The sequence below is a fragment of the Colossoma macropomum genome, unplaced genomic scaffold, assembly GCF_904425465.1.
Source record: "Colossoma macropomum unplaced genomic scaffold, Colossoma_macropomum, whole genome shotgun sequence".
Classification (NCBI taxonomy): Eukaryota; Metazoa; Chordata; class Actinopteri; order Characiformes; family Serrasalmidae; genus Colossoma; species Colossoma macropomum.
This window is the reverse complement of record NW_023494792.1, coordinates 21,155,411-21,168,107: the sequence shown is the minus strand read 5'-3', so window position 1 is coordinate 21,168,107 and position 12,697 is coordinate 21,155,411. Positions and strand designations below refer to the sequence as shown.

The following is a 12,697-nucleotide window of genomic DNA, read 5'->3' as shown; positions in this document are numbered from 1 at the left end:
ATATTTGAATCAATGCTCAGAGCTTCTTTGTTTGATTTTTTTCCTTCCTGCAGATGAATCACAGCTGTACTGTTATTTACAATAACAAAGGACCTCCAGTGCTCTGTTGCTGAAATTCAATTCCATTTGTTCAGATGAGATGTACTACTAATTACATAATGTGTGTAAGAGATTTGCTGTGCTCTTGTGGCCTAACACAAAATGCATTAAAGTAGATAGCATAAGAAGTGTTACCAATTTTGTGACCGTTTTAATGCAGTTTAAACTGCTTTTATTCAAGTGAAATAAACGCTTTCATTAAAATGAAACAAAGCAACAGTCCAGATAAACAAAAGCAATGTTCTTCGTCAGTCCAAATGTCAAACACTTCAAAAGTACCTCAGCAGTATTTTACAGGGTAAGAAATGCTGCACTACTGCCTGGCTGTGGTAGGACAAAAACATTATTTGACAAATCCAAAAATAGACGTTCCTTGTGGGCAGCTGAAATGAGAAAAGTAAACCCCACCAAATCTTCCTCCCCCAAAGGCAACCTGCCAACTCAAACCAGTTTTATTGTTGGTCAAGGCCTTGATGCACTATACAATTAACTAACAAATAAATGTACTAAAAACACAATATCTATGACGAATTTGATCAAATTGATCAAAGTAATTGGGTAGCATTTTTTATTGTGATCATTCATATATTATATTGAACATAGTTTAAACAGCTCTATTAATATATTGTAATTGTGACACAGCTCATGGAGATCCGAATAAACCAATAAACAGTGCTGCTGGAAAACAGAAAGATTAAAGTGTGTGTGTTTTGTTTCAGTAACTACACGGCGCTGGTGGGCGTGTGGATCTATGGCTTTTTTGTCATGGTGCTGCTGGCGCTGGACTTCCTCTACTACTCAGCCATGAACTACGAGGTATGCCGGGTGTACCTGGAAAAGTGGGGGCTTGGGGGCCGCTGGCTCAAACAAGCCCGCAGTCAGTGGCAACGAGCCGAGCAGGAGGAGAGCCAGACGCAGCAGCCATCTCAGCCTGGAGCTCCAGCAGCACTCTCACACTACCAACAGCAGCACTGTCACAACCAGCCCAGACACAGCCTGAAGACAGAGGCCCACAGCCCAACACAGACTGCACACAGCACATCAATTGCCTGGTGAGTTCAACCACACACGACTTTACTCAACACTATAGTTCAGGGCTTCTTCACATCTGTTGCTGAATCTGAATCTTTCTCATGTTTTGTTGCTCTTTCCTTCTTTTGCTTACACTCTTAAAAATAAAGGGGCCAAAAAGGTGCCAAGTTCAGCAGAAAATGCTGGACTGGATATCAGAGGGAGAAAAAAGAATAAATCCACTCACTCACTCTGTGTGATGTAATTGTTAGCTGTGTATTTCTTCCTGTGGGGTAGCAGAGTGTCTGAGTAGTTTGAGTATGATAATCTACTTTTAGATGCTCATCTTAAGTGAAGTGTTCCAATGAAAAACAGCTAATTTTAAAGCGTAGTAGCTTTTAAAGCAAAATATCAAATGGGTATCGATATTGACCCATTATCACAGTTTCGATATCAATATCAGCAGGGATGGAGTAATGACCAAGCCAGTGGGGTCATTGCCAAGACGCTTCGAATTGCAAGGGGGCTTGGGTGCTCACATACTTGGGACAATCCACTAGATAAAAACATTAGAAGACATTGCATCACACAAATGACTAAATAAATGAAGAAATGACCTCTGTTCTCTACTCAGGTTTTACAGTCGTATGTAAAAGGCAGGTCAAATTAGATGTTTTGCTGATTTTCTTTTTGAAAATAAGTACACATTCTTTATAGGGAACAGACGTAAATATGGCATTTTTTTAATTTATATTTGTTTCTATATATTTCTGCATATTTCTATTTGTTTTCTAAGTTTAACATTATGGAAAAGAAATAAAATATAAAATCTAATATAAAATGTGCCATAACTTTTGCATAGGCCAAAGTTTTGTTTTTTTTTCAATATGTTAAACTGAGCAAATAAACAGTATTGTGTATTATAATGTGCAGAAGTGTGTTCTCTGTAGAGGATGAGTTCACTTATTTTCGCTTAGAAAATCAACAGAGCATGTCATTTGACCAGGGGCATATGACTGTATATTATTATTGGCTTGTAGGATATTATTGTTGCATCTCAAACAGGATGTTATAAATGCTATCATTTAGCACTCAATGCATTACGACTCGATTTGTGTTTACAAATCATGTTTGTCTTTAGACATGAAAATCTTACACAAAAACAATTAACGCAAAAAAGAAACACATTAGCACATGAGCACAAATATGAGCTTCTATTTAATCTCTCTTTTTTCTTATGTGTTATTGTTATTTGTGGGCTCTCTGAAGATGCTTGTGCCCAGGACTATTTTATGCTGTATTTGATCCCCTTATTTGAACTTTTTTATGGCTGGTCCTTTGAAGAAGCATTTTTGTAAATGAGATGTGCATGTCTGAATAACCTTTTTCATGTACAGAGATCCTCCACATAATGGAAAAGTTCTGTACTAGTTCGATCTTTTCCTTAGACTGGCACACTCAAGCCAAGAACTGTCTAGGAACCTCTCTTTTTAAGAGTGTACTGTACATCTTTCTTCTGCTCTCCCTTTCTGTTCCTCATACATGCACACAAACCTGGGACAAAGATACAGCAGCCTTCTGCATAATTTGCCTTGAACCAGATGTTTCACGCTGGGAATCTGACCTGTCGTTATAAATTTCCTATTTTTCCCCAACAGTATGTGCATCTGTTATCAGAGCTAGGGCTTGTTAGAGAGTGAGCCACTTGAAATTTCTTTTTTCGTGCTATGATTCTGACATATACAGGTCATACAATTAAACAGTAAACAAATACCCCAAAACAAGAGAGCTCGATTAGAAGAGGAGGCCTACTGATTGTGGTATTGCTGTTTCTGAATAAAGCGAAACCCAGTGGACTGTCAATTGTGATATGATCTACCTCCTGAAGTTCTGCTCATCACATCTGTTGGCCCTTTTATTTTGTCTAGGACCTTGATTTATTGGGAGCAGTGCTAGGAGGGTCTTTCTCTAATACACACTGGAAAGATATTAAAGATGTGGAGTGACTCGGGGTTGTTCAGCACAAGCACATAATTAATTAAAGGCTTAATACAGAGACAGCGCTTCTCTGTGTGATTGCTGGCCGGGACACCTCGGCACACCACAGGAGCGCTCCTGCCTCTCAGCCACTGCCTCTGAAGCTCTGTGATAAATTAATGAAAGGAAAGCTTTGACAAACGGCCATATGAGTTGGACTGGACATTTGTAATCAGGGGAGATCACACACGTCCATGCTCAAAGTCTCAAAAAGAACACACATACACACATGCTCACTTGACAAGATGGCTTTAGTAAGAGACAGATGTTCCAGGAGTTCTTTAGTGAGAGTGAATTCTCATCTAATTAAGCTTGTCTTGTCTGTAGAAGCCCCTCATTAAACACACCGGTGCAGCCTCAGAGAATGGCATTGTCAGGTCATGAAGCACAGAGTCAGTAGCCATGCTTTTCATCACAATGATTATTGTCATTTTTCAGACTATTCAGATTGAAATAGACCTGGTGGAATATTTATGGGATAAAAATTCCTTGGCTGGAAAAAAAAAAAAAAACATTCTGCTTCCTTCCATTCCAATACTTAATTTAAATACTTTTCATTCTAAGAAAAGAAGAAAATGACTAGCATTGATTAGAACATGTCATTTTTTTTCCAAACATAATAGAACACATGGAATTTTCAAATACAGCTGTATGCAAATGTTTGAAGTCCCCTGGTCAAATTATTTGTTTTCTATGTGCAAATGAACAATAACAAATATCCTCAACAGGGAACAAACCTAAATTTATGTTGATGTCTAATATTAAAAAATTGCACATTTTAGTGTATCATTTTAGTTTTTTGCTGAGTTAAATGTATAAAAAAACAATTATATATATATATGTGCTATAACTTTTGCACAGGCCTCATTTTATGTTTAATTGTTTTCCACAATATGATAAATTCAGCAAATAAACATTAATTGTGAAGGGAAAAACAAACAATAAAACAGGATGCCCAAACATTTGACTGTAAACTAGAATATTAGTCAAGTTATCTTTTTTAAACCATTTTATTTGACAGTGGTCCACAGAGAAGGCCTCTCACAGAGTAATGTGTGTGGAGCAGTGTTGGAGTAGTTACTCAAAAAATATTATACATTACTGATGACTAATTATTTCTCTTACACAGTAACATGGTTACTTATTATCTCACTACTCATTAACGTACCACTATGTTACTCTTTAAAACCCTAACACAACTGCTGAACAGCTGAAAAGTATAAGAGAAATTCAATTTATTTTTTTTAATTATTTAAAAACAAATAGCCTGTCATGGTAAAGATTACTGAAAAGGCGTGTTACTGTCCCTGCATTTAAACAAGACACAGCCGGTTATACTGCCTCAAAATAAAGTCTTTAAGGACAAAATGTAAAGCTTACAGAGCTGATCATGGCGTGAAAAGACACTTTGAGAGGTTGCTTGATGAGTCTACAGCACTTCTTGCACTGTTCATATTCACAGTCCAAGCTGCACAGTCAGCTGACGCAGGTAGCGTCCACATAATCTATACAGAGGAAACACAATTAATATTGTTCTCTTGGAAACAGATGATTAAAGCAAGTAATGTAAGTCAGCAGCTCTCACGTAATTACAAAAATTTAGACTTTATATCTAATCAAGAATTACATCTCATGCCCACGGCCTCCTGCCCCAGTTCTGATCCCTCCGTGGAGTGGTTACAAGCGCACAAATCAGTTTTGCTTAGGCTAACTGTTATGTCATGTTTAAAAGGTTGCAAGCTTAGGTTTGTGGCTGTAGCACCAAAAATTAATTGTTTGAATAAATATATTTGTATTTAGATCATACATTTGTGGCAGTGAAGCCGGGAGGCTTAGAACTGCTCGTGGGCCCTGGTCGTGAGGTGGTCATGGGCCTTATGGCTGTAGTTAAAGTAAATAAAATCAGTATAACTCAACATGGCACAACTGAGTGATGTGGACAAATTGTTTTTGATGAAGGCACTCACACCAACGTAAAGCACAGCCATTCATCTTTTCTTCCTTACTACATTACCTTACACACAGAACCAGACAGATAAAAGCAATAGCCAGTCAAGGTTTCACTAAGAAGGCAGTCAGTTTAATTGTCTTTTTTGCCTTAGATATTGTTACCAGCCTAGTCACATTTCACCACACCTTAAGATGCTGCGGCGGTTTTCCACCTGTGTGCAGTAGAGTTTACTCAGTAAAACCTTCAGCATCACCATAAAAACAACGAGGTCTATAACAAGCTATAATGGGAATATAATCCTATTAAAACACTGCAGAACTGTTCCAATGGAGCAATAAATAAACATAGCTTATTGTTCTATCTTTTGTCTCTTTTTCTTGTTTGAAACGTCTTTAATAATATTCCATTTCTTAAAATGTCCCTCTCAGTCCACATCACTGCTGATGTGGACAGCAGTCAGCCTAATCATAACATGTTATGTTAACTGGCTTTGGGAGCCAACCTGTGAGCTAGCTGATGTTGATGTTAAAAAAGATGTAAGGTACTTCTTTGTCCTTTTCTTTTTAAGCTCTACTCTAATATGTTTTGCTATAAGTATGCATCTGATACACCTGTCAGTCTGCACCTGAGTGGATATTTTGAATAAATCCTCCCAATTAGCAGGCACAGATATGAATGACATGAGTCTAAAGATAATCAGTGGTGTATGTGCGTAGATGAGTCGAGGGGAAATAAAGAAATCTCATAAAAAACAGTCAGTCAGAGGCCCTGAATTACTCTGCCCCCCTGGGCTTCTGCCAAACTAAGTCTGTGCATTAGATCGCCCCTGCTGTGACATCTGTGACTTAAAATATAAAATACAGTTATGAGAATGCTTTTTGTCCATGAAAAGTTCAACATGCAAATTCAGATTTTTATCCTACAAGTCCTCACATTGAAAATACAAGTACTGATTTCATTCTACAAATTCTAAGATCAGATTCTATAAATTCTCAAATTTTGCAACATAATTACCTCCATATGTGTTACATTATTTTGGTACAGGAAAAAGTAATCACATTGTTGTAATGCATTACTTTGTACCATATAATCACCAGCACTGGCATTGAAATGAGACTTTCTCGATGCTTGTAGTTGTTATTTTCACAAAGAATGCATAAAAGGATGACAAAGGTGCCCTATCATCGGGACAGATGTGAGTTCGAGCCCTGAAAATGCATTACAAGCACCACAGCCATCTGTGGCCAAGAGTCTAAGACAGCATAATTGGCCTCGCTCTTTCTAGCTGGGTATGATGGCTATTCTTCTCCCCATCACTCAGTGTGATGCTAGCCAATACAGGCATCTGTTAGCTGACAAAGTTAGTGCTCTCCTCCAAGCACACTGAGCTGTCCAATGATACATTAGTGCTTCACATGACTTGGAGGAAGCATATGCCAGCCTTCACCCTCCTAGTGCTGCTGGTATCATGTGTTTCAGGGAGACCTAACTAGCAGTTGAAACTGGACACAACTAAATTGGAGAGAAAACTGTGAAAGAAAGGATTTTAAAGAACTCATCTTTGTCTCACAAACAGTATGTAAAATAGCTTTGAATCTAACAGTCTGGTTGGGGTCATCAGAGAGGGCTAAACCCTTTCCTCAAAGAGCATTATGGGAATTAACAAAACCAGCCTCTACTCTGAAGAAAACATCTGCTGGAGGGGGTCATGACTTGTAAGAAAGGTCATCCACTAAAATACAACCTAATGCATTGTGTTATTGCTGACAGTCTGCTTGGGAACTGAAGCATGAAGCTGAAATGGAGCGTAGTAGAGTATGCCAGCGTAATGTCTCTATATTAGGGTGCTACGTGCCATTTTTCTTTTGCTGGTATGGCCTGAGAAAGCACTGGGAATAGCTTTACATGGCAAGCTGCTGTTGTATTGTGTAATAGGGAGAAGAAGAGAAGAGGCAGCCCCTGGGAATGATGACAGGAAGCAGCATTATCCTGCTCTCGGTTAGTTGCTGTGTGCCCCCTCAGTATATGGCCTGGCTGAAAGAAAATGCATGGGAACAGAGAACACAGTGTGTGTGCGGTAAATCAGAAAAGCAGTACTGTACTGTTTTCCAGTGTACACTATGGCTCAGAAGTTTGGAATCAGTGTTTACATGCACATGATTATCCGATATCTGCAGAAAATGTTGGCGAATTTTTTTTTTACATTTAGAAACACTTCAGTAATCTGATTATGAAAAAACATCAAGCCTACATGAGTCACTGAACAATCAGATTTCTTTCTAAATTTACAACCTGCACATCTGCAGTTGCTGAGCAATTTGCAAATATAAAGTTCACCAAAGAAGTGCAGCATATGACATAGAATTTAAACTTCTAGCTAGAGTTTTCTTTGTAACAGAGTCCCTTTACTAGGCAATACTTCTTTGGGAGTTTACAGTATTTTGCTCCAAATTGCACATAATGGTCTAATTCATCACCATTTCCTAGATGTAGAATTAAAGTGTGTAATGTTTGCTGTTTCCGGAGCAGCTCCTCACTTTCTGCTTCTGTTTATGTTGCGGATGTAGAAAAACAAAACAATTCAGAAAAACAAAATGTATGAGCTGAAATAAACAATTACTCAGCTAAAATCCCAGTTTCTTTAGCATGCTGTTTACATGACCACTTAAACAATCAGATAACTGCCGAAATCCGATAATAAATTATTGATGTTCATGTAAACACACTGTTTTAATTATATACAGCACTGTGCAAAGAGACCACCTTTTTCATTCCTAGTTTAAACTACTACTGAGTACAAGCTATACATTTTTCAATAAATATTTCTGAGGAAATTAGATATAAGGTAGTCCACTTGCATTTGGGGAAAGTCAATGGAAAGTAAGTGAAAAAAACAAGCAACCAACTGCTAAGACTGAACTTTGGAGGATATATTTGGAATAAAATGCATGGGCACTGAAGATACTGCCATTCTATTTTCTATGAACTACATGTTTTCTGCTTTTTTCCTGATGCTGAAAAATGAAGAGCTTGTAGTTGAGGGCTGTTTTAACCTGAAATGAATACATTTCTCTGAATTTTGCACAGTACTGTAAATTCAATTTTGGTGTAGATAGATAAAATGAGTGTAAGGTGATGGTAGTACTGAGTAGCTTAAAAAGTTACAAATGATGTACAGGAATCTGCAAAAATGAATAAAAAAATGAATAAATAAATTATAAATAAATAAATACATAAATAGAAACTTTAGATGTGCCTAGTTTCCTAATTTCTAAATGGTTGAGAAAGCTATAAGGCATCTAGAATGATGTTCTAATGAAATAAATACCCATAATGTCTTGTATTGATGAAATCTCAAGGTGGATACTGCAAAAGACTATTACAGCATACAGTATCAATTACCAATTAATAACCGTTTCCCTTTATGGTTGGATTATATTTTGTTATATATATTCTACATAAGTTATAATTGAATAACAGTAAAAAATAAGCGATCAATGATTGATCACTGATGATGGTAGCGTATATGCTGGATGCTTTAAAAAGCGTGTGATGTCTAAGCCTCTGTGAGCTGCATATCTTCTAAGATTCACAAGCATTCTGACAGCCTGACCACTTAACCAAATATTTTCGAGCGTTACCGCACACAGGGGACTCTCCGCAGCAGCTCACTTCACAGTGCTGAACGCAGCCCCCGCTGCTGCACGACTTCTTCAACATATTGCTTTAAAGTGCTCTGCTCTGTTTTATTCAGCAGCCTGTGTCGTAACGCATGGCGAGAGCAGTGGCTGAAGTGAGCCTCGTCCCTCACCTCTGCTCTGCTGCTCTGGGCCACGACTTCCATCACTGACTTACGATCTATGATCAGTTCTTGCCTTTCATATGCTAATGAACATCACTGTGTGGGGGACGTCTGAAATCAGAAATCTTCCTCAGAGTAAATTGATTGGTCTTGTCTGCTCGGGTCAGGCTGGACTCTGTGAAAGACACCAGAGAGATGACCTGGATTCAACATCAGGGCTGCTAAAGCAATGTGGGCCACTGTTGGCAGCGTCCAGAGACAGACTCTGACTGTCTGTATATGCTGGAGGTGAAAACTTTGATTCTCTCCTTCTGTTTCTCTCCCTGTGTGTCTTTCACTCTCTCTTTCTCATTTTTCTTTCTTTCTCACTCTAGGTCTTTCTCTTTCTCTCTTTCCTTCTCTTTCTCCTTCTTCTAGTTTTTTCGTTTTTCTTTCTTTCTTTCTTTCTTTCTTTCTTTCTTTCTTTCTTTCTTTCTTTCTTTCTTTCTCTGTCTCACTGTTTCTCTTTACCTTTCTCTTTCCCTTCCTATCTGTCTGTCCCTATCTCTCTTTCTGTCTCCCTGTCTCTCTCTTTCTCTCTCTCCCTCGCTATCTCTCTCTCTCTTACTCCTTTCCCCCCACTATCTCTCTCTTTGTCTCTTTATCTCACTTAGTCTTTCTTTCTTTCTTTCTTTGTCTCTCTCTTCCTCCATCTTTCTCTCTTGCTTCCTCTCTTCTCTCTCTCCCTCCCTCGTTCTTCCTGTCTCTCTGCACCTCTCTCTCACTTGTTGGTTATCTCTCTATCTCTGTCCACCCCCCCCACTCGAGATCTGAGCAGATGAAAATTCTGTGTTGTAATAAATAATGAGGATATTTCTGTCTCAGTAGAGTAGAATACACTGACACTAGGAGGGCAATCAGCAATAATTTCTGTCCACAATAGTAAATGGAACCCATAAATTGAAGGAAGAAGAAAAAAACATGATTACATGGTGACAAATTGAGGCGCTATACATATTTTGCTCCATAAATGAGGAAAGTGAACAAGCCTGTACTGGAATAGTCTGGTTAGAGACCCTGTCAGTGCCCATGCAGACCGGTGCTGCGCCCACTGGTCAGTTTTTGCAGCCCAGCTGAAGAGAGAGAGCCAAATGGGCTGGTATGGGTTGAGTTAGAAACATCCAAGGGTCCACTGGGATTCAGGCTGAAGCTGAGGAAACTGGATTTGACTGGGCTGAAGGAAAGGGGCAGTCAGATATCTGGACATGCCATCACCCCAGCTAAAAATACACTACAAATCAAAATAAAACAGACAAGGCATCAGGAGTGCTTCTTTTGGACACAATTAGTGGTGCAGTTTGGAACCTGGAGAGCAGATGAATGTGAAATGCTTTAAATGAATGTGATTATCTAAGGGTGTGACATCCTGACCCATATAATAAAGGTCCAGGCCGAAACCCCCTGCGTAGAGTGCCTTAAAATATCTGTTACTCGGAAACTGAACAAATGAGAATAGAAAATAAAGTAAAGGCTGACACTTTCCTCGAAGCCTTTTCACTTCAATAAGGACAGATTTCAATCATTCATAAGAATGGCCATAGTACATTAATTATTATTACCAGACCATGTGACTAATATTGATGATTAAACATTTTACATGTAGAAAAAAAGAAACACAAACACTTCAATGTTGATGTTTTAAACACACACACACTCCCTCTCAGTGTGGTCAATGGAATTCTGTGATGTCATTACCCCTTATTTTTAGTTATTCAGACATGTGCACAGATAGACCCCAGAGGGAGCTTTAGTCCCTGCCCTTTTGCCCTCATACTACCACTATGGAAAAACAGTATATTTGAAACATATTTTATAAAATATGTATAAATATTTAAAGTTGACCCAACAAATATATGTCACTCAAATATATGTATAAATACTCTCAATATATATTTTTGTTGTTTATGCACCAAAAAATGGAATGGTTTATCAAGAAAGATTAGACAGACAACATCAGTTCATTTAAAGAACCAGCTGAAAACACATTTTTACTTTTGTTTTTCATGATTCGATTGTTTACTTACTTTCATACTAATATGACTGCATTTATTTATTTTTAATCAGTGATTATTTTTATTACGTTTTAATTTCTACTCATTTGAAATGTCTATCATTATTGCTGTTATTTGTATTAGTATTACTAGTATTAGTACTAGTTTTTTATTCTAAAATGTTTCCTTCTACTATTTCTTGAAAAGTGCTGTTTACATAAGGTTTATTACTATCATTACTATTATTATTATTATTATTATTATTATTATTATTATTGTTGTTGTTATTATTATTATAGGTTAACAGCAAATAGATAAACAAATGGATTCTATACAGTTTTGCTTCTAAATCAATTAAACTCTATTGAACATTGAAGTCTACTCTTGTACATATGACAAACAAAATACATTTCAACATATACTGTAAAAAAAAATTGCTGTAAAAAGTGTTTACTTAGTGGATAACATTGTAGACTAGTGCAGGAGATTGGGGTCCATATCTCTGCTTTGGCAGTAGGACTGTTAAAATCAACCTGAAATCACAATTGACCTTTTTTAACGCTGTTAGTTCATGCCCTTGGTCACATTAAGTACAATCTCTTGTGTCATATGATTCAAAAGACAGAATTCTTGTATCTTCGATTGAAGTGTAGTGATTTCTGCCCATCTGTAAACAACGTCTGATGTTGTTTCATCATGTTCTATGTTCTGGAAGGGAAAAATTATAGTAATCAATAATATTTTAGCATCACTCGATCACCCTGACCAAACATTGAGCAAAAGCACCTGTCATCACCTCTGCTTCTGACTGCATGTACATGTATGTCAGAAGAAAACCTCATTTCTTCTTCTCACTTTACTCTCTCACTGGTTGTTACTTCAGCTCATGTATGCCATAAACCCTTGTTAATGTTAACAGGAGTGAGGTAGTTCAAATATCTGGCAGTATTTGCACTGTTTCCTTAAGTTTTCTGCTGCACTCAGAGGCTGTGAGGGGTTCAGCTGATGATGGGGTGACATGCACAGACACACACAAAAAAGTGCTGTGTAAAGTTGCCAAGAACATTTTATCATTAACGGGAATTATTCAGTTGCTTCAGAAAACCAGCCCATAAGATAACAAGTTCAGGCAAGCCATAGAGCTAAGATGTTTTTCAGTCCTCAATCTGTGCATCTGTAAGTGTGCTAATGGATTCTTATTTTTTGGTTCCTTATCCAGACAAACAAATGAATATACTTTTTATGTGTTTGAGATTTGCTCATCACTTCCAACATTTGCATCATCTGCTACATTTATTCAGCCCTGACCTCTTTTTAGAAAACAAAATTTTGAGTCATATTAATTTGCACCCCTGTTTAGTTATTTTAAAAGCCTTGGAGACTCCTTGGCGTAATAACTGAGATGATAATCAAAATGTAGATAAGCATGTGTTTGGAACAAATTTATTCCAAAAACATTGAGGGAGCTGGCAAAGAAAAACACAGCTTTGATCAAGTCATTAAAAACAGATCTGTAAGCAAGGCAAGGCAGAATCAGAGACCAAATCACAAAACAAAACCATAAACAACAAAGTAACAATTACCCCTGTGAATGGCTCAGAACATCTAAGGTACATCAAGACTTTGCAAACACACAAGAGACATACAGGGAGAATAATATACACTTACTGGCCAATAACCAAGACACAGTTGAACAATGACAACGACAAGAGTATTCAATTAGAAGGTCAATAATGCAGAGTGGTGATGTGCTGCTGCAGGGGTGAA

At 37.6% G+C, this 12,697-nt stretch overlaps 1 protein-coding gene across 2 annotated transcripts in view; it reads left to right on the top strand.

The window, feature by feature from the left end:
• The window catches only part of shisal1b (shisa like 1b), a 54,889-nt gene that overhangs the window by 33,983 nt on the left and 8,209 nt on the right, over positions 1 to 12,697 (top strand). The window contains exon 4 of one of the 2 annotated variants that reach the window (XM_036576539.1): positions 819 to 1,151. In XM_036576539.1, the coding sequence (XP_036432432.1) occupies positions 819 to 1,151 (333 nt within the window). Of the gene's footprint in view, positions 1 to 818; positions 1,156 to 12,697 lie in introns of those variants that run through there. The other variant, XM_036576538.1, reaches the window with a different exon arrangement.